The sequence below is a fragment of the Tinamus guttatus genome, unplaced genomic scaffold (genome assembly GCF_059628265.1).
Source record: "Tinamus guttatus ecotype Peru unplaced genomic scaffold, ASM5962826v1 Tinamus_guttatus_pri_ptg000489l, whole genome shotgun sequence".
Taxonomy (NCBI): Eukaryota; Metazoa; Chordata; class Aves; order Tinamiformes; family Tinamidae; genus Tinamus; species Tinamus guttatus.
Window position 1 is genome coordinate 1,670,703 of NW_028289023.1, and position 26,342 is coordinate 1,697,044.

The 26,342-nt window shown below is 38.6% G+C and overlaps 1 protein-coding gene across 2 annotated transcripts in view; it reads right to left on the reverse strand.

Annotated features, from left to right (window-relative positions):
- Positions 1-1,341: 1,341 nt before the first annotated feature.
- ORC5 (origin recognition complex subunit 5) overlaps positions 1,342-26,342 on the reverse strand; it is a 59,266-nt gene continuing 34,265 nt past the window's right edge. The window contains exons 13-14 of one of the 2 annotated variants that reach the window (XM_010227995.2): positions 5,908-6,020; positions 1,342-1,567 (exon numbers count right to left, since the gene is read on the reverse strand). In XM_010227995.2, the coding sequence (XP_010226297.1) occupies positions 1,522-1,567; positions 5,908-6,020 (159 nt within the window). In that variant the 3' untranslated portion in view covers positions 1,342-1,521. Of the gene's footprint in view, positions 1,568-1,964; positions 2,043-5,907; positions 6,021-26,342 lie in introns of those variants that run through there. The other variant, XM_088533196.1, reaches the window with a different exon arrangement.

The following is a 26,342-nucleotide window of genomic DNA, read 5'->3' on the forward strand; positions in this document are numbered from 1 at the left end:
CTGATTCAGCTCAGCAGTAGGAAGGGAAGAGGATCCCGGAGATGAGTCATCCCTGCCCTTTCACAGCCTCCTGCTGGAGGGGAATGGCATCTTGGCCAGAAAGAGCCTTTTGTTGCTTTGACTCACCTGGAACTCACACATTTGGGTCCGAATCTGGGCTCGGAAGCCCGGCCGCACTGAAGAAAAACACTACATGTATTCTGGGCTATTTGACCATTTCCAGTACCTGAGATCAAGGGGAACATTCTTCCTTTAAAAAAGGCAGAACAGACAACATGGCACTGTCTTGTACTGCCACGGAGTCAAAGGTCTGCATTTAAGAGCACAATATCTGAGGAAAACACATATTTTTTTTTCAAATTCAAAAAGAACAGGTCTCCACATTCTTTACCCAAAACATGTGGACAAGAACACAGTTAAGCGTCCTTACCTAGGCAATAGTGGCAGGACACAACTTATAATTGGAGTGTGTTTTCCTCACAGATCAAGTTTATAGCCTGATATACAATTTCAGATTAATGTTTATGTCTTCCTCTTACCTGTGTGCTGCAGCCAAAGATTTACAGCATGGCAACACATTGATTATTCACTATTCTGTCTCTTCTAGGGCACTGCTGCAGGGACACTCTATCGCCTGTTGAATATCTACCTTCCTGACGGACAGGTAGCTGTGCTGTCCTCCCCTGCAGACCAGATGCTGTTACAAAAACACACAACTGTGTGTTCAACCAAAACATCTGAATTGGCAGTCAGCAAAACCAGATGAGCTCTAAAGGATTATCAAATCTTAAAACAAAAACAGAACCTTTAGTTTGACATCTGGTTAGAATTGTTAGAGTCAATGATTTTTTTAAATAAAAACCTCTCAGTAAAAATAGATTCACAGCTAGAATTTATGAATGGTCTGAAAAGAGACAGTATGCTGATAAACTAGGAAGCTTCCTATCATTGTGATCTGTCTGTAACGGTGTAACAGTCTGCCTACATATGCCTGAAGAGAAAGGAGGATACCAGCTTGATTTTAAATATGTTCTTATGTTTATTGTATTTTGCTACCCTGCTCTCCTAAAATGGTGGCCTCGGAAAAGCTGCCTTGGCAGGCAATTGCAGAGATTCCTGTGGAGAGGAAGTGAAAAGACCAGGCATACAAACAAGGGCTGCTGCCACATTCAAAGCACTGGGGAGAGTTCATAGAGCAAAATGCAGTCCTAAATAAATGGGTTTCAGGCAATTTCAGTGTTAAGATAACATCATTAAGAGTAGAACAGATTGTGCTCAAACCCTGCTGTTTATAATTAACACATTGCTTCCAAATACTCTGGGGTCCCTGGTAAATAGTCCTCCGCTCAGATCCACCTAGACCAATCAGAGTATTTTCATCAGATTCCATGCTGGGCCAGCACCTGTTTGGACAAATCCAAAGGAGCCAAAATACTCTTCTTTCTGGCCAGCTAAGTGGAGAGATGAACACAGCTTGCCTTAGTCATTGTCACAGTGTCCATATGGCTGCGGAGCTTGTTTTCACAAGAAATCGTACAAGTACTTTATTATGTCGAAGTTCACGGTCCTATAAGCAAAAACAGAGTATATCAGAACAATCATCTTCGCAGTGTTAAGACTTTAACCTGTTTGAGACAACACACGTGGGAGACTCTGCACAATCAACATCGAGGAACACCTTCCCCCCTCCAAATGCATTCAAACATGAAAGACAATTTCTAATGTTACTGACAGTATCTTGTGATTATTTAAACTTTCTAAGATTTTTCAAAATTGAGGTAAGAAGCTTTCTAGAAAAAAAAAAAGTGAAAGATTCCTTATCGTAAAGCAGTAAAAATAAATTTAAATCAGAGTTGATATATCTTCATCTGCTAAGCATTATATTCTAGTTGGAGATGCAAAGCAGCAATCTTTTGTGCTATTAAATGTTTTGTTCATCTTCCAAACCACCTGTTTTAGCATGTAATGCCTAACTCCTTCATCTGTACTCATTTGCAGTTCGCGTTCTTTCAGTCTTGACATTACTTGACCCGCGTTCATAGCTAAATTTGAAAAAAAACCCCAAGAATATCACTCAATAGGATAGAAGATTTTAATGTATACTTTTGTACTTTGATGGTAGGCAGAATGAAATGGCAGTGGAATAAAACATATAATTATTTTTTTTGTCTCCAAATTCATTCTGCTGTACAATCTAACATTCAGACTTTAGAGTTTACTATTTGAATAAATAACACATAAATTACTGCATAAAATGACAAGTATAAAATTAAAACTTTTTTTTTAAGTATTCAATGATGCAAAAAATAACTGCTCACAATGCTAAGTGAGATTAACTGGTTGAATGTCTTGTTTGTTAGACTGCAATCATTTAATATTCTTTGTTCATGCATCATTTTGTAACCCACTTTTAAAAAGTTTCTGTAAAGCATTGTATCAGGCAGAGAAAAAGTTCAGAAATTCCCAAGATCCACAGCAAGAGACACTGTGTTGGAGTCTACTTAATAACCCAGTGACAAAGTTAAAGGAAATTAACTGCCGCTGGTAGGAGCACGTTATGTTGTGTCACTCAAGAACAAGTTATAAGGCAGAATATGCAGAAACAACATCATGCTCTCTAACAACTTCTGACCTTATCAACTAAATGCAGTGCAATTACCCTGTCATAACAGCTAGGATCCCTGGAGATTATATTAAGAGATCCATCCCACTCAACCAACATTACAGGATTCCTGTTTCAGAAAATTGTTGAGCTTACATCTAGATTCTTTAAACAGAAAGGTAAGGTTTCTAGTGTTAATAGTATGCTGTAAAAAGCCCAGGAATACCTCTGCAGAGGCTGAATATATAAAGTAAAACAGAGAACCTGATGTTCTGCAGTATTAAACACAGCAACAGTGGATGGGCAGAAGCTACCACACTAAAACTTCCCAGTAGTATATTACATTTTTTCCCACAAAGCAAATACAGTGTTAACTTTTTTTAAAAAACAACACATTTCATTTTTGCTTTATAAAAAAATAGAAAAATTAAATGCAAGCTGAACAGCTTGAATGAGGTGCTATAAAGAAGGGCAGAGAGCACATACTTTTCTGTCCTGCTCTTTGTGCTCTTCAGCTTCTCATTAGGAATTATGCTAGGGAGTAAGGAGAGATGGTAACGAGGATGAGGATCTTTGGATTCTAGGATCTTAGGATTCAGGTGGCTGGAATTTAGCACCAGTACAATAATGAAGAAGAAGATAATCAGGAGATGGTCTGCTTAGCTGGGGTGTGTTTTGGTTGAAATGGCAATGTGGATCCTTTTCCCCTGCAATAAATATTTCTCTCCCACACCTAGGTAAAAACTACAGGGAGCTGCAATGTCACAGCCCAGGTAGAAAATGAAACTTCTTAAAGCACAAAAGATCACAGATTCAGCCTTCAGCTGGCCACATCTGGCCAAGAGGAAACCCACTAAACATGGGCTTGCATCTTATCTATGGAGTGTCCTTCTTTAAGATGTAACAAAGAAAATACACTCAATAAAAAGAAACTGAATAAAACATTCTTGGAAAAGAAACTAAATAAAAAAGTGTAACAAAAGAAAACACAAGAAAAAAAGAAGAACAAGAGGAAAAAGAAAAGAACTATAGGCTAACTTTAAAATCTGTCAAGTCACTTGATTATCCTATCCCTGCAAGACATAAGCACTTCCGAACTATCTGGAGAAAACAGAACCATTTCCTTCTTCACAACATGTGGAAAAATAACGTAGACCTCCTGTGCGTATGTATATCTGACCTAAATGAAGGCAAGCCAAAGCATCACACTGTGCTTTAAGTTTTGAAGCGAGCGCATCTGACAACTACTTTTTCTGGTAGCATGACCTGCATAGCACAAGTTTTGGTCTTGTGTTTTGGCCATCTCTAACTTCTGGCAGCTGAAACTTCTCAGTGAAGCTTCTGAGAGTGTTGAAGTTGTGGGGCTGGGGATGTCATTTCAAGTATCTTTGTTCAATCTAAGGAAATACTCTTGAAGTCAGACCAGCTTTTGAACTGGTCTCTGTATTCCCAGTAAGCGTCAGAGCAGAGGGCAGGTCTGAACACACAACCCTCGGTGCTGCTTGGCAGGTGGCCCTGTGTTTGGTACCAGGGAGGGCTCTTTTGGGGGCCTCATTCACATGAGGCTTTATTGCTGGGAAGAGCAAACTGAGCTAGTGAAGCACCAGAGGTCACGGCAGAAAGGTCCAGCCAGGCCCAATTTGGAGCAAGTTTCATTCCATGCCCTGTCCAACTGCAAATGGAAATTAAGTGTCTGTGGGGTTTCCTGACAAGTCTCTCGGGCGTTTAATAGGCCAGGAGAGCCACCAGTGCACTGAAGCTTTGCAATATAGTTCAAAACGCTTTATACTCCAATCCTGCAGACTTCTCTTCTGGTGAAATATCCACTTTGTGATCTGATAGAACTGTATCAATTCCCTACCCATTCCAGAAAGAGGAGAACACCTTACGCATAAGGGCAATCCAATGAAATTCTCAATTAACAAGTATTTATTGAGCTCAGAGGAACGCTTGGACACAATTATGTGACAGATCAGAAATAATAAGTAGAAATTTAGAATGTTAATGAACTGCTACTGAAAGTCTTTGGGGTGTTGTTTTATATTTGAAACTAAGAAAACCAAATTGAGAGAGACTCTATTCAAGTATTACTATTGTGCAAGCAATTTCTCTGTTGCTCTTCTAGATAGGTCTAACTCAGTATTTAAAGACTTCCCTAAGTGCTTATTGCTTAGAAACCTAATCTATTTCTGAGTTACTTTAGAAAAGTGCTATTAAATGAGCTAGCCTTAGTATCTCACACAACAGGAGACCTTCCTAGGAAATTTTGTAAAACTCTCTATGAATAAAAATAAAAACTAGAGCTAAGAAGTTTGAGCCATTTCTGCCAAAGAAAAGCTTCCCCTTCCCCCCGCCAAAAAAAGTAACTTTGTAAGTAAAGAAAGAAAACAAAACTCCAGAAGTATGAGGAATACTCACACCATTTCATTAACAATATACTAAGCTATACTGAATTATAGCCAGATAATGCTATCAAGAGCACCCAGAGAAGCTTCATTCACCACATTAAAATATTGCTATTAAAAGACAAATTCTTGTGCTACTGTATTACCACATGAGTGTAATTTAGGTAAATTGTGCAAACAGAAAAAGAAAAAAAAAGGTTTCAAAGCCTTAGCATTGTCTACAGACAGTCACCACAACACTAACATCAAGGACACAAACTTTCACTACTGCTTATCTGTAAAAAGAATAAATTCTAGGGTGTTAGAGCTGAAAGGGATTTCCTGAGGCCCCTGAAATCACAGGCAGCTGCACCATATATAACCCCTTTTGTAGACTGATCAAATGAAATCTGATCAAAATCTGTGTGAACTTGGCAAAGGGCATTCTCATTCCTCACTCTTCATGGCAGCAGTTTCATTACAGCACACACCTCCCCATTAAAACAAGTACAGAAAGAGTAAGGCTAGTTCCAGATTTCTAAATCACCAGAAGAGGGACAGGAGAACTTCACAGACATCTTATATGACAGAGGACGCTTGAATGTCTTTGCCTTGACTCCTCAGAAAGACATTTATTTTATTTAAAAATTCTAAGTTCTTGAAGACAAGGATTCTTCTATTCGCTTGCAGAGATAATGACACAATAAAGCTGTATTTTAGATCTTTAAGATCTCACTCAACTACTAGAATATCCACAAACAGGCAATGCATTTTTCAGTAGCTTTTACTCCATTCTTAGAAAGTGTTTAGTGATTCTTGTTGTGGCATGCAGACAGCTAACAGAAAGATTAAGTGAACATTGTTTCTGAAATCTCACTCAAGTCAGCACACACCACACTGAACAGTGTCCAACAGGCTCACCTTGCAATAGCTCTGATGAAGTCCAGAGATACAGTACATTTGTATCTGGGTCCGTCGAGCTGGTCATTATGGCCAACCAACGATAACAGCTGGAGTGTCACAAGTGAGGAAATCTATGACCAGAAACATGAATAACATTAGATATTTTTGCAAATATGATTAGCAATAACCAATTACTTTTCTTTCCCTACCTGTCATCAACATATCTTTCCTAAATCACTATATGGCCATATTTCTTTGGAAAATCACTGACACATTCTCACTGATTTTCATACAGTTCTGCAGCAAGCAGAACTGTATTTATTTATTTATATTTACACCATTAGTTTTGCAGCACAGGCAGCGACACGCACAGGCTTTATCCTTTACCCTTTCTATCAGGGGTTATCCTCCCTCCAAGAGTTCTGAGCAGAGGAAGGCTGCTGGGAGGCAAAGGTGGAGTGCAATAGCACAAGTTGAATATTTTTCATATCTGGTTGGCAGCAAGGAAACAGTTTGAGTCTCTTCCCTTTAAATCTGAAAACCTCCTCTTGAATTTTTCAATTCAAAGTTGGATACTCTCATGCCAACTCATCTGCATTTTGAGCAGATAGATAGAATCACTCTACTCAGCTAAACAGACTTTTGAGGCTGGAAGGTTGGATTAGCAAAAGGCCTGAAGATTTTGTGGGTTGAGAGAACAGGGCCTGAGAGAAATTTGCCTACACACACATACACACACAGAGTGCCTTGATAGAGCCATTGGGCCAGTATAGCAAGGTACAAGTTTATTTTTCACCACCATCTTTCCACTAAATGACGACTGTGGTATCAACAAAGGGCAATCATGAGATGTCAGCATTAAATGCAACCAGTCTGTTCTCTCTCAGTTAGAAGAAATGGTGCAGAGTCTTCTGTCTGCCTACCTCCACGCAGCCCCAGGGGAAGGAAAGAGGGAAAGAAGAGTAAGAGAGAATTTTTCTTGCTCGTGCTAGAGTTGCTGCCAATTCAGCGTAACAAGGTTATATTCCATGTAACACTGATTCCATGAAGCATCTGACCACAGTCCTACTTTCAAAAAACAGCCAGCTGTAGCCTAGCTCTGTGTAATTATACTTATTCAAAGAGAAATTCCTGAAGAATAAATACATCAGAAAGGACAGCATCAATTCAAATCTTCAAGAGTGCATGTTACTATGAAGCAGCAGTAAGTTCTGATCAGTATTAAAAAATACATCTCTCTCAGTTATATCCTTACCCTTTTTGCTTAAAGTGAACTTCATCCATACCTTGAAGGAGATAAGAACACTTATTAAAGTGTTTCCTTAAGTTAACACGCTATAAAGAGACACCTATCTATGGAACTAAAAATCATGAATAGGCTAATTTTGAATGGAAGCCTGTGCTAAACTCTCGTATAGCATTAGACAACAAAAGTTTGAATGTCATTATTCTGCAAAGTATGTAGAGTTTGGTTATGAAATATTGGCCTACTTGTGCTGACAAAGACATATATTGTGGAAATAATTCAGGGCCAAATCACAGTAAAAGTAGCAAATAATGTAATTTAACAATACTTAAGAAAACTAAACTTGGTGTGTGGCAAATTACCCAAAAGCACTTCAGGAATCATTTTGAATAGCCATCATTGACTTGATACCAACCACAGATTTGCTGCGTTTTTTAATTTATTTTTATTTTTCATACTTAGAGAACACCTTTCTCCAACTTCTTCATTCAACAAATGTCTTCATTCCATCAGTGAAGACGCACAGTGTTGGAATCTGCTACTACAACTTCCATTTTACCCCTATCGGTAAACTGGTAATTGCACTATTATTGGTTAATCATTTCTGCAATCTCCGCTGGCAGCCGGCCTTGCCTTCAGCAACCACCAGTGAAAGCAGGTTATGTCCCACAGAAGGAATGGCATGAGCCTCATAAAAGCTTCCAATGAGCACACCAAAAGCCTAGATAGCTTGGAGCCAGACCCATCCAAATTTTATGCGGGCTGCTACATTACAAATGTTACAGAACTTTTTTTTTTTTCCAGCCCTCAGTAAATGCTGTAAAGGAAACCTAAGGTGAGCAGTGTAAAATTGCCTACTAAAAGCTGACTCTACAAATCTAAGATAGTGTCAGACTAGATGTTGTGTGTCATTAATGTCTTTGGATCAATATGTCACCAAATATATGAAGGTTTTGATCTTCAGTTAGAAGTAAAACAGTTATTTTCTTAGCAAACTGTAACTCTTCACTCTTTTCTTTCACAAATGCTCTATTTATTTAGCTTAATAAAAATGTCACTGCAACTAAATGAGTGCTTAAACAGTGGACCCTGGCACTGAGATTCCTTAAGAAAGCAATAGATAGAACTGTCATTTTCCATTGACATAAGGTAAGAAATGGTTTTATCTCCAAAGAGCCCCAATAGAGACAAAGTATATGTATGTAAGGGAAGTAAATAGCGACCAGTTCTACTCCAGCCAGCCTACATAAAAACTGCTAAAATACAGCTCACCATTAAAAGATAAAATACTGAACTTGTGAGTCCTCGGAGTGGATTTTGAAGCCCACCTGGACACATCTGTCCTGCACCTGGAGACAGGCAGGTGTCTCTCATGCTGATGGGTCAGCCACAGGATGACTCTCTTTGCAGTAAGCTGACTTGTTAAAAGTAAATATTCAGCTTCCTTAGATCTGGAACAATTAAAAGTTTGTGAAATATTTTATGCCAAACCTACCATTCTAGACCAGATTCATAAGAAGTGGTTGTCTCCTCCTTCGTCAGCAGAATAGCCAAACGGTTAGAAAACTTTGTAGGACATAGATGGTTCAATTCCCTCTGGACACAGAGGATCTGAGCCCCTCTTAGCTCGTCTAACAAGTTGGGGTAGGAGAGGAAGCAAGAACAAAGCAGTGGGAAACCTGCCTGTTGAAACTGATCTATTTGGTATAAAACAGCACTCATGTAACTGTCTGCTCCCAGTTAGGGCACTCACCTGATGAGAAGGAATGAACACAGCTGAACGAACTGGGTTTTGAACACTTATTTGTAAGCAAAATAAAAAGGTCCCCCTTATCATTTTCATGTTCTCCTAATGCTTCAGGCCCAAGCACTGCTCCTAATTTAATCACGTGAAATTTTACTACTTCAGTAGTTCAGGTCGTAAAAATCTTGGGAGGTGATGGCTTCTTAACTGAAGATATAGCAAAAGTTTGAACCGTATTTGGGAAAATAGAAATACCAATTAAAAAAATGGCAAAAAAAGTGAATTTCAGAGACTTTTTTTAATGCCATGAACTACAGTGACTGTATTTCATTGTCACAAAAGTTTGGAAAAAATATCTAGCAAGAATTAGCTAAAAAATGGCGTGGGTGACATAAATAAAAAAAAGCATATTTATTGAGAATCTGTTGAACAAAAGACATTGTGGTTGGAAGAAATATTCTACAGCTCTTTAGGGAATTAAAATTAATGTGGTAGCAATTTAATCTTACTTAAGGAAAAAAGGACCAGAACACCAGCACAAGCAAATGGGATTTTCTGCAGGAATAAGGAGAAAGCCTGAAGAAAAACTATTGATCTGAATGACATGAAGGAACAGGGGCCATTGATATGTTTAAAAATCAGCCAGGACTGCGCTTTCCCTGTGACAGATTTCTTGGAGGGCTCCTTGAAGGCTGCCTTTCCCTGCCAGATGGGGCCACCAGCCAGGCTCGAGCCATTCCCGGATGGGGACATGGCCACACCAACCTCTGCCGAGGGGCTCAGCACCCAAGACACACGGGTTCAGTTTGGGTACATGGCAACCAACTCTGAGGGAAAAGGGTTTGCGGGAATTGTGCGGGAACGAGGCCGCCCGCACCTCCGCCCTGCCCACTCAAACCACCAGGTAACTCCGCAAGGAGAAGTGATGCCGCCTCTTTGAAGCAACCCTGCTGCCTCAGGGACGTGAGGCGAGCCCCAGGGGACATTTTAAACCTGCCTGGACAAAATACAAATAAAAGACACCGGCAGGAACCATCTCAAGGCGGCAGAGATGTGCTAGAGGGTCTGGGAGGGATTTTGCATCTCCACAGTCCATAATTTTCAATTATCTTGCCCAAAAGGTACTGTTAATTGCAGCTCCACAGTCTGGCTTGCTTTCAACCACAGCTTGAACCTGTTTCGTGATTCTGAACCTCGAACCTCTGAGGATATTAAGAACTTCCATTATTCGACTTATAATATTCTCACACAGCGGGGCTATATTCTTTCATGGTCATATTAAATTTTATACTTACCCTAGTGCCTTGCAGCACCAGCCCACAGCTCTTTTCAAGCAAAAACTCAACCCACCACACTTGTTCAAAACCCACTGCTGCTGGTACTTAAATCCATACAGATGTTAAAAGCACTGCTATGCAGCCAAAGACAGTTTGAAAAGCAGATGCCATTTAGAAAACACAATTCAGGCAAAACGAGTGCAGAACAGGTCTCCCACCATTAAATTCAATGACCCTAGTACAAATTATGGGAGGATAAAAACATCTTCCCGAAGTTATTTTAGTCAAAATTTTATGTGGAGTATGGTCAGTATGATACCCTTGTTAAAAAACTCATAAATAGAAAGTTTACTATAAAAGCATTATAATTATATATGTATTTAAATCAGCAATTAATCAAAACAGTTAAAAAAAAATCTTTAAAATAACCTTTTTCTGTATACTTAGATTTAACAATTGATTTTTGCTTCTGAATTATGTTCTGTGTAAGGTTTTTAGGCACGCAAAAACACAGCAGAGGGATCGTGTCCGATAAAGACCTAATATTTTATCAGTTATTAAGCTATTAGCTATTTTTGCATCTCTAACATTAACATTACTTCGTTGCTTTATATTGACTCTCCGGGATCTTGGGCATTGTCCCTTCATCTTCAGCAGCAGCACATGTCGTACTCTACAATTTTTAACTATCTTCTGTCATTTTTGTCACAGCATTGCCACTTCTTTCTAGATGACTTTTCCAGATTAGGTCAAACAGTTTGGCCTAGTTGCAGCTGTGGGTACTGGGAACACCAGCATTTTAAAGAACAAAACTGGCAACAGTAAGTTATCAATGATTATCCAAGCTAATCTGAACAAACTTTCAAGTCCCAGATGTGCCAACAAGTCCCAAATGTGACACTATCTTCATTAAATGTTTCCTAACAGCAACAACTGCCTACCCCTCTGATACCATTTGTCCTTTAGGAACTGTGGCTGCTCAGACTAACCTTTCTTTTTTTAAGTGTTATTCACTGGGAAAAAGCCCCTTTTTCCTCCTAGTACATTTGCTTTAGCATTAACGCAGTTTGCACAAGGAGAAGGAGGAATCTAAAAGGCAATTCGTGATACTCTCGGCTTGCTCATCAGTTAAAAGAAGGATAAAATCTCTAGGGAGCGATGCCAGGATAAATCAGTATTTCTGAGTCAGTTCCTTTACTCTGAGGATCAATTAAAATACTTTGAGATCTACCCTGAAAGGCATGCTACAAATTTGTTTAACATGGTATTTTGTGAGAGGATCAAATTAATCCCCAACTTGAGGGCATATTTAGAAAACCTGTCAGAAATTTGTAAGACTCATGGAACTGACTGGGGGAGTTTATTTTGATTCTTCAAAAGACACAAGGCCAAGAAGCCCATTTGCTCGAAAGCTGCTGGCGGTGCCGGCACCTCGGCTGTTTCAGGCTCCCCGGGAGCGGCAGCCCCACGTGCAGGGAGGGCAGGCAGGAACTGCGGGCAGGTAATTCACAAGAGCTGCCTTTACATACTGTTACATACTTCAAAACCAGAGCAACCACAGATGAGAGCAGATGGTCACAGAAACACTTGGGGAAAGACGCTTACAATTAGATTGATTCCTTAAGTCAGGTAGCTTCACGAAGCAGACACCAGACAAAAGCTGGCTGTTTTTCAAGACGTGGGCAGCACCTAGCCAAAAGAAGGGTTCTTTTTTTTTGAGGATACCTTTCGGTATCAGAAGCTTCAAGTTCCAGATATTTTTTTTAGAAGCCAACAAAGGTGACACAAAGACCTTCTTGAAGCGAACTTTTATATGAAGGAAAAAAAAGAAAAAGATGATATGCAAGGGACCAGGCATAGAACCTTAAATCCCCAAATTACACAAACCTTCACCCATATAACATTTCTGCCCCATAATGGCAGCATTTCTAGCTATTACAAGAGAAGTACAAAATTGGACCAGAAAAAGAAGTAATCTTAAATATATTTCCAAGTATATATTGAATCTTAATTACAGGATTTGATATTCATATTTGCAAAAGGCCTCTAAATATTTAATGACATATCAGTAAATTATGTAACTGTAAATAATGATCTGATTTAGCTTGGAGGGTAATAACTACCCTCTTATTTCTACACAAAGGAGTTTTTTTTCTTTGCAAATATACTTTTGCATGCACAAATAATTAAAGCACTTAAGATTTCTAACCTGTCCTGAGGACAAGTCTGCTCCGTGTCCATGTCATGAACAGAATTCATGAAATTGAAGGATAGTTCTCAGAATTGGATCTTTGGGAGACTTTTTGGTCTTTCTGAGACTAAATTACCTTGCTTTCTTCAGTAATGAAAAATATTTTCAATATACGTGTTAACTGCAGTCTATTTTTGGACAATTATGACAATTTAAGTGTTGAAAGAATATTGATCCAAAGCTAGTATAAGAAAAAAATAACATTGGGAATTTTTAATTAATACAACCACCTAGGAGGATTCGACCTAAATACTTTTGAAATATAAGAAAAAGACACAGCATCCACAAGGCTAGACAAATGGTAACACACAGTAGTCTGATGTGAGAGCTGGCTTGGAAAAATCACTATTAAATCAAACCCAATATGCTGTTTATACGTAAAAATACTTTTCCTTGAGTTTTACTCATCTTAAAATCTACTGCAATTTAAGAGAGGTTCATCCTGGTATATGATCTATGTCTAATAAAGTTTATTTAGCATGCAAGGTGCACTCAAATATAACATACAAAAACTCATCATTAAAGATGGACCCTGGCAACATGCTGCAAGGCTGCTTCTCAAGAGAGCCGCTGCAAGAGACAGAAATTAACCCTTACTTGTTGTGACCACATAAAAACGTGCACATTTTAGTGGTTCTGTAATAAGAATAAATAGCATCAGAAACAAAACCAGAAATGACTCACATCACTGAAGCACATCAACGTTATTACACAAAACAAAGATCCCTCCTGACCTTAGGAGGGAAAGCATATAATAAAAGTGTAAGTCCAGAGCAATCCTTTCCCGGTTCCAACTCCTGACTTCAGCAATCTGCATATGAGAGATCCAGATAGTGGTGAGAAATGGTTCACATAGCTGGATCTGGCCAGCTAAAATATGACAGTTTAAGTTCCTTTCACCCTGTAAAACTGGAGCTAAAAAGACTGTTGAGCTCTGAAGTTAATGTATCCGATCAGTGAGCTGGAGTTCACTACGGGGCTGCACCCACACGCAAAGGAATCAGCCACGACGCTCCTGTGCAGCTCCCAGCGAGATCTGCGTGAGCAGCACTGCGCCACGCTGCGGTTCATGCGCTCGAAAAAGGGAAATGCAAAAGAACCCTCCTGATCTGAGAGACTTCCATAGCAGTGAAATTCTCCTTAAAATTTGATTTCATATCTGCCATTAGATCCTGGACTGACAAAAAGTAAAAAGAAAGTTCTTCCTCGAGAAGTAAGTTATTCTCCTGTTAAAAATCTCAGCTTACAAAAGATACTCCCGTGTCTTCCACAAAAGCAGAACTGGCACAACCCAAGGAGGAACCAGGCTGGCAAGGTACTGGAGAGGCAGCACACAGCACGAAAGAGGAGATGCCACAAGCATCTGGGAAGGGGCAGATTGGGAACCTGCCTTCTCAGAATGTCCTGCAACACAGCAACACTAGCACATGGAGGGGAATATCCTGCTCTGCATCCGTGGATCTCTTAGAGTTTAGTCCTGCCAGGAGCAAGAGAAAGAACCGGATACGGATGACACCTCAGGAAGCTGGTCCAGCCCTCAAGGTGCTTGATGAGCAAAGAAACGGTGAGTGTTTCTGACTGTAACATAGCACAAAACGGATGGTTCTAACCTACAGTGACAAGTTTCATTAAAAAAAAGAATCCGTAACCAAAACTTAAGTATTTAGATGTACGACAGAGACTATACATTTACAGCATCCCCTTCTGCAAGTCATTCTACAGAATGTAAAGTTTCCAGTCATCCGTGCATTGATAAGTCATAAAATATTAAAAATTTAAATTCAATGACCTGTTAAATATGTTTCTTTTGCAACTGCAAGAGGTATCTATAAATATCCTTAAGCCTCTTAAAACAGACGATTCTGAAAAGCGGTCATAACTACCAATTTCCCATCTTTTCTTCAGCTGGTCTTGGTTTTATCAGATAAAGAACACAAAACATCATCTGTCAGCAATTAATCTGCAAGAGGGAGCCAAACCAAGCTCCCTTTGCATTTTCACTGTTTGCATTTTCAATTTCTGTCATTGTTTAACACAACAGTGAAATTCTGCTAGTTATGCCACACACCACTTACCTTTCCAAATTTGGAAAAAAATGCTGTTTCAAAGGCCAAGTATATGTTTGGGGTAAGAAAGTTAGCAATCAAGAAAGACAACAGAGGAACTAGTGAACAAGGGTGCTGTTACACTTGTCAATAAATTCATTAACCCATCAGTCAGTTAAGTGCACTGTGTCTGGAAGAGCAACATGCAGGCAGGATATGCTCCGGTTTGAATGGGGGGAGATTAATTTTATATCATAATTTATTACATTCTAAACAATTTTGTTTGTTTAGTTCTTTGAAACAATGAATTCATAAAAAAGGCATTTCATTTAAATAGCCACAAAGTGCTGTCTTGTTTGTTAGCACTGTACTGCTCAGGAACAGTATGCAGCTAATTAGTATTTGTCCTGCTTCTACAGCATTCAGTGATGATAACATTTGGATGGATGGAAACAAAGACACCTTTCCTCCCCCTCTCAATTCTTAAAAACATCTTGCTGCATACATCAAATTAAAAGGTGTGAAGTTAAAAAAAATATAGTCAATGTGGCTCCTAACTCATCACAAGCACTTATGGAGCAATAAGAAAGTAAAACATTTATGTGCTAAACAAGGCAATTTCAGCAGATAATCCAGGAATGGATTGAAAAGCACAGAACCACCAACACAAGGTGCCTTATTTCAGTTTCTGTGTAATACAACACAAACAAGACACGCACGTGTCAGGTTGAGGTGGCTAACCTACTTGCATTTGCAGGTGATGGTTATGATATCTGCTTTATTTTTGGAATAGACATTGTGACAGTTTTCAGATTTTTTTGCAATAATCAATAAATACATATATGATTTTCCAAATGATTAGTTTAGAAAACCATAAAAAGGTTTACTAAGCTGATTACCAAATTCAGAGCCATAATGAGACAACTCAGGAAGAAATAAAACTGGAGAAGCGGCCATACCTAGGAGAAGAGGAAATGGCCTCAAGTTGCACCAGGGAAGGTTCAGGTTGGATATTAGGAAGAATTTCTGCATGGGAGGAGTGCTGAAGCACTGGAACAGGCTGCCCAGGGAAGTGGTGGAGACCCTGTCCCCAGCAGTGCTCAAGAACCCTGTAGATGAGGCACTTAGGGACACGGATTAGCAGGCATGGGGGTGATGGCCTTACGGTTGGACTCAATGATCTCAAAGGTCTTTTCCAACCTTAACGATTCCACGAGTTGGCAAAGACACTGTTAGGGTCTAATGAAAACCTACTTGTCATCCCAGCCGAGTGTGCTACATCCTGACCACTTTCACATAAGCTTTCTAGAAGGTAGTTTTGGGAGTTAGTCATCTACTATGTCAGCTCCTTAGTAAGCAGAAACAGAACTGCTCAAGCACGTTTTAGCCTACCCATACCAGAACCCGGACTGCAGCCAATGAATATTAAAAAGAAAAGCTATCAAGGAACCAACTGCTCAGGAAGCATTGGCATGGATGCCTGTCATCCTTATTAAAAGAAGCTCAAGCAGCAGGGAATAAATGCTCTGCAGGGTATTCTCTAGTTAAAACCACTTAACCTGAAGGCCCCTCCTTCCTTCTCTGCCACTCAGACCTTCTTTAAAAGAAGTTTTCCAGATCCATCTATCCCAGGAGATACATTAGGGATAAAACAGAGGCAAGGCTGTTCCTGCCCAGATCCTGCTACTGGATCAGGACAGACAGACTCTTTGAGACACCCTTTGAGGTGCCTGGAAACTTGCATTCTCCTAAGGCTATACTCAATTTTACTACCAGAAGTAACATTTAACTTAACCAGTGATCCAGACTAACCCTCCTCCCAAACTATTTCTGTGCTTGCATACCCATTCCTGCAGAAGCACTGCATATCATCACATATTTGGGAAACATTTTGAGGCTTCTTCCCTTCGAGAAGAATTTAAAGGCACCAATGTTGGTGACTGCATTTTTAAGACACAACCTTGCGCTAAGAAAAAAAAGAAATTAACAGATACTCATACAAAGAAAACTCTTGTGCCTCAAAAAACTGTTCTCAGTTTATTTCATTACAGAGAAATTGCACAATATGGATGCTGCCATGGCAACAACTCACTTTATTGAGCAAGAGAGAAAATAATTATCCCAAACCTGCATATCGTGCAAGCACATGCAGTAAATTTAGCGCTGCCCTTTTCCCCCTTGCGTTTTTTTCCTCTTGGAGAAAAAAAAAAAAAAAAAAGAGAGAGAGAGATTTTGAATCCATACATTAGAGCCAACCAGGCACCATTTTTCTTTTCCCCTCCCACTTCTTTGTACATTTCACACCTCTTGAGTGCATGATGTGAAGGACCCAGTTACTTACAAAAAGAAAACGGGATTAGTGAATCAGAAATGCTCTTCCCCCTCCTGAGTTAAGTACAGAAGACTCCTATGTAAATGGTTTGCACATTTAAAAAAAAAATCTATCCAAGCCCCTTAGGCAAGATCAGCACATGTTTAGTATTCACTCAGTATACCTAAACAAAAACCCTTACATTTACAGTAAACCAAAAGTTACCCACCTCCAAATATAAATTAACCTTGATTTTACTGTTCTGTCCAAATATTCTTTGTGAAGTTATGTTTGTGAGCATATTGTTATATTTTATATACAAAGGCTCATAATATTTCCAGAACTGCATGGGATTTAGCCATACAAATCCAATTAATGTCAATAGAAGTTGCATGGCTAAATCCCTGTGCTCAGCTTTGAAATTTTGGAAGCTGTGGGGGAGGTTTTAGGAGTAGTGAATATGTATTATACAAAACTCTGCTCTCTCAAAGAGAGATAAAATAGCGTGAAGGTACCTAGAGATGTCAACAAACATTCATGTGGCTCTCCTATGAAAGCCCCATTCCTAGCTAAGCATGCAAGGATTTCTATAAAATTTTATCAAAAAATGATCAGTATTATCCTGTAGTCTATGTGTGAAAAGAACTAATCACATATATGTATTAGTTGGATAAATTATTCCTATTTTATCTCCCATTTCAATTGTTTTACTTCATTTGCAGTGGATCTGCCTAATAGAAAATTTTCGAGAATAAATTTAATCCTGTGTTCAGTTAGAGGACAGCCAAGAGGATGTGTTTGGGATATATAAAATTCATGTTTTTAAAGGCTACACTGAAGAAGTACTCTTTAAGAAGATCTCATCTGCCACAGACTTTCCTTACTTTTTTAGTTCCTTTAAAATCAAAAACAACCTGAAAGTATAAATGAAACTACTCTTGGCTGATTTTAGCAAAAAAAACCCAACCAAACAAACAAAAAAACCAAAGCAAACACAACACACAGATAGTTTTGACTCTTTTGCGCAGAATTCTTGTATTACAAACAATTTACATCCACACACACACGCTCATCTGCACCTATATTCGCACCTGTGCAAAATTCTTAACTCAGGGCACTGCCTTCCCAGAAATGCAGCTCTCCCAGCACATGATACCTTCATGGGAATTTCTCAGAGAAAAATGGTAGTATAATTCCAATAATCGAACTGATGAAATGTACACTTATGTGTTTTTTAAAAAAGTTACTCATAGCTGTACATGAATCTTTTTTCCCTTTTCCCAAAACATGAGCAACCAATTCCTGGTTTTCACTTAATAATAATAAGGCAACTAGTAGGTTACCATTTAAAATATATTCTTGTATAAAAGTAAAAACATCAGATATGTATGTTTTGCATACAATGGTTTAACAAATCCCAAGAGTATTATAACTGTAGTGAGAAATAAATAATTAGTATAGAATAATTTATTTTTGCGTGTGACAGTAGTTTTTCTATGGACACTTTTTCTTCTCCCAGTTCAAGAGCAATTCACTAAGGCAGTGGCATTATTTTTTTTAAGTATAAATATAGAAAAAAGCATTAAGTTTCAGCATTGGACTAGTTAAAAGCTTTACTTCAAGCTTGTTAAGTGGTCATAATTAATTTGAAATAAGTACCTTATCCTCAAAGAGGGAAAAACACTTCTGCACATCTTTCTTGAAAGAGATAAAACTGCTAGAATAAATGAACTAGAAGCAAAAACAGTTTTACCTTAAATATAACACAACCTTTTCTCTCTGCAGTAGTATATTTTGGAAGCCTTCATGTTTGAGTATAGTCAAGTTTATAAAGGAATTATCGTGTTACAACCACTATGTGGCAATACACAACTATTAAGATGGTATCTGAACTGGTAGCATCTCTGGTTAGCAGCTCTCCACAAGGCCTATTCAGAGTTTTGTATCTTTTGTAGTGATACAGTTACTGGGCTACAGAAATTCTGTGTATTAAAAATGTCAGCAGATGGAAATTGCAACAATTAACACTTAAACAGAATTAAATATGAAATTATTGTGTGAAGAAAAGACTCTTATCCACAAGCTATTCCAAAGGCAAAGATGTTCAGCACCTTCTCTCCCTGCCTTCTACAGCCTCGGCTGTTTTCCCTGCCTCTTGGGGCATCTTCTTCAGGGGGACCAGGTGCCACCATTTCCCTGCTGGGACTCAGTGGCAGGACTACAGCTACAAGGTGGTGCTACTCACTCTTCACCTGCTCATTTTTCTCCAGCAAATCCTAAACAGATGTCGCCAACCTCTCAAATTTGTACCCTGGGTTCTTTCTAACAGGGAATGCCAATGATGTAGCGGAATGGATGGACTGAGGAAAAAAAAGAGAAGGAAGTATGGCTAAACAGGTCCCTCTGAGTGCTGCAATTGTATGAACGCGAGTCACAACAGAGGCACTTCTCATTCCGAGCAGGAGAAATGCAGCAATGAAGATAACAGTAGATGTCCAGGCTCTCACAGCTGCAGCTCAGGATTTAGATCTGATTTAGAAGGAGCTGAGAAAAAGAAAAAAACGTCTCAAGTACTAATGAAAGTGATTGGCAAATTCTTATTTAGACAAGAGGTCAGACTTGCATGTGGAAGACAAACAAGCACAATTTACATTGGGTCATCCAAATTCCCAGCATATCCAAAGATCCCAGAGACATAAATGAAATTATCACTAACCTTAACAAAATCAGTAATTCGTTAGCCCAGATAGGATTTATCATAGCTTCACTTCACCTGAACAGCTTGTCATCTTAGCTGCAATATGGAATTATGTCACTTCAGAAAAAGCAAACATATTTCTACAGAACAATTTAAATGGCTTTGCAGAAGGATTCTGAAATACTTCCTTGCCTTATGCAACTTGTGTATTTTATTTTCTAAGAATTATTGCTTAATATTATATCTTCTTTCCTCAAACAACCTCTGCTGTATGTTCATGAAGTAAACAAAGTGTTCTGGCCTATAGGTCATTTATCAAGTTGATTGGGTTGATGATTGTCTATCATTTTATATAACATATTCACCTCTGAATACACAGTAAAACCAGATTCCTAAAGATGTAATCGAGAAAAAAAAAAAAAGGGTTTACAAAGCACTACAAAATAATTAAGACAATTTCATATCTGTTTAGAGGCTCGAAAATGTCATTTTGCCACTGTTTAAGACCAGTGTGCAATCTGATGCAAAATGCCTCTATTTTATAAGCAACTTCACTGCAAAATCATAGAATCATAGAATGCTTAAGGTTGGAAGGGACCTCTAGAGGTCATGCCCCTATATGAAGCAGGTCTCACATGTGTCTGTGCAAACATGTGCCTGGAATCCGGGACTAGCTCCAAGACTTCCAAACAGTGCTAGGTTACCCTATACTGCTGCAAAATAAACACAACAAACAAGCCCCCACATGATGTCTGAAGCGTTCTTACACACAGGCAGAGGTTTATGCCCCGTGCTCCCAAATTCTTGCCTCTTCTTATTTAGAAAGTATTACTGCTTAACGCTTCAGTGGAAGGCACCCTCTCACCTCAGCAAATCTAGATGAAAGAGCTGGGAAGATAACACTGACTGGCAACCACATGTTGACACACTTGCCGTATCAAGGCAGAAATCATTTTTTATTTTCATCATTCATGCAGGTTTAATATATTTTCTAGACAAATGCAATTTGTCTAGAAAATTACATTACATTTCCAATTACTTTTCCAAATTCAACATGCAAGAAAAGTTGTGTAACTAGTTTTTTTACCATCTGGTTTGTAAAATAAGAATCAATTTTAAATAAATTCTAGCTTTCACTATTTTCTGTTCATATGAATATGATCTCAAGCAAGTCTACCATGTGATGCAGTAATACGGATGGCATTTTATGGATTATACAGATAAGAGTATTGTTCCTCCAACAAGGCAAAGGGACTTAAATCATGAAATATTCAAGATGATTATTGTATCAAAGGCAAGACCTAATGGATAACTGAAGTAAGGATCAAGGTTAATGCCTATTCTGAGGAGAATTTACATAAATTATGTTTCACTGGTGTGCCACGAGGCTTATTTTGCTGGTTTATACCATGTTAGACCATAGAAATTAGAAATGGGAAATAGCTATTTGGTAATCAGCTCTCTCTTCCCTCCAACACAGAATTCTGTCCTCAGGTTTATTTTCAGAGAGATTTGTTCTTTTAAATAGTTTAAGGAATAGGACATACCACTAAACTTCACAGGAGTCTGCTGAACACTTAAACTTGATCAAATGGCCAAGTGAAAGCTTGCTTTATTTTTTTTTCTTTTCTCCCCCAGTATTCATATGCCCTCATAGGACTTTGATTACTCTACTTAGACCTCTTCAGACTCTGCTAAGTGAATCCCTGTTTTTTGGTACTTGAAGGTTCTATGTACACACAGACATCTTCATCAGTCCCTGGTAGCTATTTAGCCAACTCGGGGTAGGGATCCTCTCTCTTCATTTGAGCATCACTGAGCACACAGGTAGCTATAAGTAATAATTATGAGTATTCATTTCCCTTAATCTTCCTCTAACTTGATTTTTTGCTGCTCTTCAGGCTTATACCTTCTCAGTATTACCACTCTCCAATTATTTTCCTTCCTCTGAGCAGCTTTGTTCCAAGTTGTTTTCCCTTATGCATATTAGCTTGAGTTTACACATTCATCCTGGTATTTTTCTTTGAGAGACTTAATTTTCTTTAATAAAGCATCAGGCTTAAACTCATGTCTTGCATTCAGGTCAAACACAACCACAGAAAAAAAAAAACAGTCACTTGCATTAAAGACTAGCAATTTCATTCATAAAAAACATTATAAGTCTAAGTACCCTAATGTATGGATATTATTTATATTACTTCTTTTTTAATCATTTTTGTCTCTATCTGCATGACACTCACCAAAACTGATTAGTGAAGACGTCAAGCAGCATCTCTCATCCCCCTCCACCCTTGCTGTCTTTCCAGAGGTTTGCTATCTCCCTTCGCAACAGTTCCACAACACTGAGCCATCCCCAAGGCCTGAGCACAACGTGTGCACGAAGGCCTCTCCGGAGCCTGAGTGAGACAGTTTCGCTCAGTGTAGTCTGGCTCATGGAAGGAAATCCCAGATGCTGAGTAGAACTTAAAAGTTAGACACTGAGAACAAGATATTAATTTGAGAAGGTGTAAACCAAATCGTGAAAGTGATAAAAGGAGTATATTCTAGGCTAAAGAGGCTAACTTACGTGCTCACTTTCCATCTGAGCCTCTTTTTGCACTGGCTGACAGACCAGGCAACCATCCCAATGCTTCAAGCAATCTCAGGTGCCTCCGAGGGAGGCACCATCCTGCTCCCTTTGCTGTATCTGATTCCCTGATACATTTTGAGACAGATGGGTAGTTTAAAAAAGAAAAGTAGCCTTGCTACTTCAAAAGCCTCCTAGTAAAAGGCAGGTGTCCAGAATGATGTTAAATGGCAACCTGATTGTCACTGTTAAATAGACAGCCAGAAAAAAAAAAATAAAAAAAACCCTAAAAAAACAGCCATGAAAGTTGAATTTTTCAGGATACGATTAAAAAGCAATAAAAAAAAATGCTGCTGAGATGGCTGCTCTGCCTGTTCAGTGAATCAGAAACGATCACTTCAGTCTCCCAGTCTTCTAGACTGTCAGCCTAGCATCTTTTACAAGCACTACAGTCACACAAATTATTAAAAGCTTTTCCCTACACCATCAGTGTTACAGATCCATTAGAGGCCACTCCAGGCTAGAAAATATCTGTTGGAAAACAGCTTCTTGGGCCATATGCTAGTAATAAATAAGAAAGGCTGGAAAAGAACATTTTCTATCAACAATCTTCAGTTTTCTTCTCATGTCTCTGTGCTAGTCCCTTAAATCAATCTGCTTACTTTCAGTACAAACTATAGCAATTTTTTTAGACCTATATTATTCTTTAGTCCATTTTCTGACTTTACCTTTAACATTTCTTGCCCGGATGTCTAGAATATAAAACACTCTCTTGTCCTTTCTATGTAGGTCACAGATGGTCTGAGATAAATCAAGTGCTCCTTGACTATTAAACTAGATCAACTTGGGTCTCCATCTTTTGCCTTTTAATAGATACTCCAGCTCCCATCCCTCCTGCTTTTTTCAGACTCACTACAATTTGACAGAATTTGAACTCTAAAGACACAGATACTCCATCTCTATATCCTCTTACTGGAATGTTCATAAAACCATTATGAATGCCCTGCACTTCGTTTGTGGTGCGTTTCAAGAGGCAGGCATGAAAGGTGAGCAGACAAAAAAAGAAGCAAGGTGTGTTAGAAACACATACACGCACTGAAAGATACCTTCCAGTGCTCCAGGTGAATTATTATAATGATGAAGCGCCACATCCCATTAGAAATAGAATCAATTGTATTTATAATCTTATTCAGAAAAAATAATACTTAGAAAATATGACATAATAATTTGAGAATTAAACTACAGATAATACATATTTTTTAAACTTTCTCTAGCAGGGTAACAGATGAACATTGGAAGGAAGTTAAAGGCTGCCCTATCACATGCTGGTCAAGCACAATGCCGGTTGAGAACTGCATTCTGCTCATCTGAAATACATCTGCCTTCAAGTAAAGGGTTTGAATTTCAGTTGATAATCTATGAACAAAAATTCACTCTGAATAAGCTAAGATATATTTTTATGTTTTACCTCCAAAACTTTAAACAGCTGAGAGCCCTTTTAATTTCTGCAATAGCTCTGTGAAAACCACTTGCAGAAGTTATACCTAGACTCTTTGTTTCAAAGCAGCAGGGATGTAAAGTCCTACCTCTCTTGTCATATAGAGCCTTCTCCTGTGAAATATGAGCACTCTCAGAAAACACCTTCCAAGAGGCACTGAGCTGCTCTATAGTTGCTCTTGCTGGAACCTGGTTGGGAGATACACAGTTCACATTACAATTTAATGGATGCAGAATGACAGACCATCCCCCTAGGAACCCCAGGGAAGTTTCTCCTGGAAAATCCTGTCATTGAAATAACGGCATTTCAGCACTTGTTCTCTGGAAGAAATCATAAGCAGCCTTGCAAAGGGAAGGGCAGGCTGGCACTGCCTGCACCTTGCAACAGTAGGATGTATAATCGAGCACTTCTGCCACAGTTTTGGTGAGGAGCATGAGATCTCAAGAGGGATATTTGATTTTTTTTTTTTTTTGTCCACAACATAAATATTTGTATCCAAACTAAACACTTTGACTCCATTTCTAGTTGATGGAGTAAAATGGGTACTTTCAGGACACGTCTCACTGTAACTTAATATAGATGCAAGAAGTTGTCATAACCAGTGTGTTTTCAGATGCTCGTGTCTATATTGGCAGGCATGATGCATGCATGCCCATTTCTTTAACTAGAAAAGGATACTGAGTGACTAGCTCAGGCATACTTATAGCACGCAGACACCTAAACATGGCAAGACCAATCTCCCCCAAAATAACTGCATCATTTTTTCTTCATCCCTCCTCCACCTCATGTGAAAAATTAAATCGTAAGTTAAGTAAGGATGGAGATTTTTTGCAGCATCTAATGTATCTTGGGATATTCATCACTGTTTTCAGCCCTTAAAATAGTAATAATTTCACAATAAATCTGCAGATTATCCAAATTGTTGAGATTTTTACTAAAACCTGCTTTTCTGAATTAAGCTTTTCCTAGCCTGAGTTAGGCTAGGATATGTCTTTGGTTTTCTATTCCGTCACTCTTCTGTATTTTGAATAATTGCAAAAATGGTGAGGTTTACTAAAATATAAACTTTTCCTAAGTGACACTTGCTCATACGGTCGTATCAGTCTTTCACACTGACCTTCCCCAAATATTTGCCAATTTCCATTTCCACAGATGGAGAAAAGATATTCTGTCAATTCTTACTAATCCTCATCTACCAAGAGGGGTTCCTTTGTCAACAAGCTTCATATTTTGAAATCCTGCCTTACAAATTAACTGTAATGCAGCTGCTTCTTTTGTTCAAGATGCTGTGGCAAGCCCTGCTACTCCCTATCAAACGAACAGAAAGCAGCAGAGGGTCCTTGGGGGAGGAAGGATGTTAAGTACAAAGTCAGTGACTAAAACTGACTGCAGTTGACAGAGCAATAACACTACAAATATTCACTAAAGAGATTCTATATATCCCTTAACATCCTATTTTGCTACCTTGTGCACTGACTCTGCATGCACACACAGCCTTGGCACTTTCCGACCTTATCAAAAACTGCAAGGGGTCTCCTGATATGCATAAAATGATCCAAATGTATTTCATGTATAATACAATGAAGACACCTGTATCCAAATGACTGATGGGGTTTAGGTAAGTGAAGAGAACTTAATCAAGGCAGGGAGATATCATGACATGTTGACAGGGAGAGGAGGACAAGAACCACATCAGAACTAGCCCAAGGGCACCTCAGCACAACTAACACACAATTATGCTCAACTGGTGATATTGAACCTTTTTCAGAGCATAATTGAAAGTGGTAATTATATGACTGCAAAGGGAACTGGTATTCTTACAACAAGGATATTGTGTTAACTCCACTGAGGTGAGCAAGCTCTTTAGGTTAAAAGACAATAACAGCACTAATTAAAACAGGTAAAACTGATCTTCCCTAATTGTCAACCAAAAATTAAAAATTAGTTCCAGTCACCAGAGGAGTGAAAAATTTGGATGCTCAATATAATTTCTTGACTGTAGAGCCTGGTCCTAGTCTTGAAATCAGGTTTTGTTGCACCAAGCTTCTTTACAAACGCACAACAGTTTATAGTCCAGGCTGCAAACATACTTAGAGACTGATAAAATTTATGAACAGAGGTTAACAATTCTATTTATTTGTGATGATCTGAGGACTCAGCAGGTTCCTTCTAGTATTATGTCATATATATATCACATCACATAAGAATTTGCAAGAAAAAAAACAAAACTCTATTTAACTCTCCAATTTACTTGATCCGAAGACAAGTACCAACTCTCTCCTAATACTGTGTACAAACTGTGAATAGCTGATGATTCTGGAAGAGATTATGTGCATATACTAAATGGCCGAAGGAAAGTGATTAAAAACTTACAATATACAGGCTGTTTTTAGATATATACATTATTAACAGCAGTTGTGCATTACTTGCTTAATTAATCCTTGCTGTCTTAACAGATGAACCAGATGTACTATTATGTTCTTTGTTCTTTTCTAAAGAGGGGATGAGCCGATTATTTATCTCCAAACAATAGAAGTGCATGTAGCAGAGTGAAGATTTCTTTTTAATCTGGTAGGCAGTCACTAACGAGCTTCAGCTGCAACTGCCTGATGTAAACACAGAGCCAACTTGCTCCTGGAGTCTTAAATGGGGACGTTCCTTCCACTAAGTGCATGAAACCAATTTCTAAGCAAGTGTGTGAAGAGAAGGATGGAAGGAGTTTGAGAGAAGGGAAACCACTTTGTCTTTCACGTCACATCATACTTAGGGCTTTCAGACACTGATAAATTTTCATAGATAAGTTAATTTCCAAGGGTT